Source organism: Bubalus bubalis, chromosome 5, assembly GCF_019923935.1.
Source record: "Bubalus bubalis isolate 160015118507 breed Murrah chromosome 5, NDDB_SH_1, whole genome shotgun sequence".
Taxonomy (NCBI): Eukaryota; Metazoa; Chordata; class Mammalia; order Artiodactyla; family Bovidae; genus Bubalus; species Bubalus bubalis.
In genome coordinates, this window is record NC_059161.1 from 108553114 (window position 1) to 108556444 (window position 3331).

At 42.6% G+C, this 3331-nt stretch overlaps 1 protein-coding gene across 1 annotated transcript; it reads right to left on the minus strand.

Annotated features, from left to right (window-relative positions):
• Window positions 1–1316: 1316 nt before the first annotated feature.
• LOC112582696 (olfactory receptor 145-like) lies at window positions 1317–2258 on the minus strand. The gene has a single exon (XM_025277586.3). The coding sequence runs from the start codon at window positions 2256–2258 to the stop codon at window positions 1317–1319; it is 942 nt and encodes a 313-aa protein (XP_025133371.3).
• Between the last annotated feature and the right edge of the window lie 1073 nt (window positions 2259–3331).

A 3331-nucleotide genomic window follows, 5' to 3' on the forward strand; every position in this document is an offset into this window, starting at 1 on the left:
GCATAAAATAATATTACAATATTCAGGGTGGATCAAGGGGCAGGGGAAATACATCTGAACCAAACACTCAGTGCTCACTCACTTCGGTCATGTCCAATTCTTTGCAACCCCATTGTCTGTAACCCAGCAGGCTCCTCTGTCCATGGGATTCTCTAGGCAAGAATACTGGAGTGGGCATTATCAGAGAAATGCAAATCAAAACCACAATGAAGTACTATCTAATACCAGTCAGAATGGATGCTATCAAAAAGTCTACAAACAATAAATGCTGGAGTAGGTGTGGAGAAAAGGGAACCCTCTTACACTGTTGGTTGGAATGCAAACTAGTACATCCACTACGGAGAACAGTGTGGCGATTTCTTAAAAAACTGCAAATAGAACTGCCTTATGACCCAGCAATCCTACTGCTGGGCATACACACCAAGGAAATCAGAATTGAAAGAGACACATGTACCCCCAATGTTCATTGCAAAACTGTTTACAATAGCTAGGACATGGAAGCAACCTAGATATCCATCAGCAGATGAATGGATAAGAAACCTGTGGTACATATACACAATGGAGTGTTACTCAGCCTTTAAAAAAAAAAAAAGCACATTTGAGTCAGTTCTAATGAGGTGGATGAAATTGAAGCTTATTATACAGGATGAAGTAAGTCAGAAAGAAAAACACCAATACAATATATTAATGCATATATGTGGAATTTAGAAACATGGTAAAAATGACCCTGCATGTGAGACAGCAAAAGGGACACAGATATAAAGAACAGACTTTTGGGCTCTAGGAGGTGAGGGTGGGAATATTTGAGAAAATAGCATTGATGCATGTATATTACCATATGTGAAATAGATGACAAGTCCAAGTACAATGCATGAAACATGGCACTCAAAGTTGGTGTACTGGGACAACACAGAGGGATGGGATGGGGAGGGAGGTGGGAGGGGGGATCAAGATGGGGGGACACATGTACACCCGTGGCTGATTCATGTCAATGTATGGCAAAAACCCACCATAATATTGTAAAGTAATTAGCCTCCAATTAAAATAAATAGATTAAGTTTTTTAAAAGGAATACTGAAGTGGGTTGCCATGCCCTCCTCCGGGTGATCTAATGCATCTCTTATGTCTCCTGCATTGGCAGTTGTGTTCTTTACCACTAGTGCCACCTGGAAAGCCCAAAGTGAAAGTGTTAGTTGCACATCCAGACACAAAGACTTAAAACTTTCTGTACAAGAGAGGGGAAAAAATGAAACTTACACCCTTCGTTGAAAACACACAAGCTAATAAATAAAACATTTTATCTACTTCTTCAAATACTACTCCTTTCTTAAGAAATTATTTTTTCGCAAGGTTTTCCTCAGGGCAGCTTTGACATCTTTATTCCTCAAACTATATATCAGTGGATTTAACATGGGCACCACAATGGTATAGAACAGGGACGACACTTTCCCTTGGTCAAGGGGCAAAACGGAAGGTAGTTTGAGATACACAAAAGCCCCAGAACCAAAGAAAAGGAAAACCACAATTATGTGGGAGCTGCATGTACTGAAAGCTTTGGACCTGCCCTCAGTGGAGTGAATGCGGAGAATGCTGGAAAGGATTAGAGCATAAGAGATGGAGATGGTGACAGTGACCATTCCAATAACAGTGGTCACAACTATGAAGACCACCAGTTCGTGCACAGAAGAGCTGTTGCAAGCCAGCTCAAGCAGAGGAGGGATATCACACAAGAAATGATTGATGAGGTTGTCAGCACAGAAGATCAGACTTGCTATGCTTCCTGTGTGGGCCATGGCCCCTGAGAACCCCATCACATACACACCCAACAAAAGCAGTAAACAGACCTTAGGAGACATGCTGACTGTGTACACCAGTGGCTTACAGATGGCCACATAGCGGTCATACGCCATCGCTGACAGGATGAAGGACTCAGAGATGACAAAGAAGCAGAAGAAAAACAGTTGAGTCAAACACCCTGCATGCAAGATGATGTTCTTCTTTGAGACAAAACTCATCAGCATTTTGGGAGTGATGGTAGTGGAGTAACAGAAGTCTATTAAGGAGAAGTTGAAGAGGAAGAAGTACATGGGGGTGTGCAGGCGCGAGTTCAACCCAATCACCATTATCAAGCCCAGGTTCCCCATTACAGTGACCACATAGAAACCTAGAAATAGGAGGAAGAGGGGGATCTGCAGTCCTGGCTCGTCTGTTAAGCCTGCAAGGATGAATTCTGTCACCGAAGAGTTCTCAGCTGCCATTCTCCCCTGGAGAAAATCCAGTCCATGGGGGAAAGAAAAGAGAACCATTTTGAAAGAAACACCACTACCACCCTCCCAGTACCCACCTCCAATTCTGGAGAATGAAATCCACCAAGACATTTGAGATTTCGTGTGGAAGGAAGGATTTTACCGTTTGCTATGGATCTACTTTAATAGCTAAGTGACTTGAGCTTCCAGTGAACAATAAAGAGGCTAGACTTTGCCTCCAGAGTGACCGCTGGCACTTCTACAAGAAGCAGACATATATTCATCTTCCAGTTCATTCAAAAATAAGAGATTTTTTTAGGTCTTTACGTCAGTCCATTTTCTGTGCCCTGTCTCTTCTACTTCTGTTTGACACTGGGGACTTTCCCTTGGCTGTCAGAAGACACTGTGACTTCTCAGAGCTCCCACCTCTGGGTCATTGTTGACAAACAAAGAAGGAGATCCATTATTTTTCCAGGATCTCCTGTCTCTAGTGGCTTTAGAGTTAATGATAATTGTTTCAAGCTAGCACTTACTTAAGTGGCTACTATGTGAGGCTGTGTACTAAGAGCTATGTGACAATACTATTATCCACATTTTGCAGATGAGAAAGCTGAGTTAAGTAACTTACCCAAAACTCAGCCCTAAAACTACTGAGCAGCTGCCAGAAGGTGAACTTGGGCAGTCTGACTCTAACAGTTTGCACTGGTAACCACCGTGTTATATGACTGACCAGGGCCAATCACGTACTCACCTTCCTTTAGTTTAGAGCTGTAGGGCCATACTCCACTGTCTCTTGTCCACAATTGTCCTGGGAAAGAAAATGACCATAGTGAATTGAAGATGGCTGCTTTGAGCTCAGAACTCTCTCCTCACAATCTGGTCTTAAGAATCAGAATCTCTGATTTATCTTGTATCTCATTCTGCTATGAAGAGCATATTTCCGATTATTGGTTTACTCAAAACCCCTCCAGCTACAAGGAATGAGGCTGTGCCTTTTCCTGACTAGTGGATAACAGGAGAACGGGGAGTTTTATCAGGATTGTAGATCTCAGTGATTTCATTATTCAGAGACTCCCTCAAGACCA

Coding starts and splice junctions, on each gene's coding strand:
- LOC112582696 (XM_025277586.3), bottom strand. CDS start 2,258: ATGGCAGCTGAGAACTCTTCGGTGACAGAATTCATCCTTGCAGGCTTA.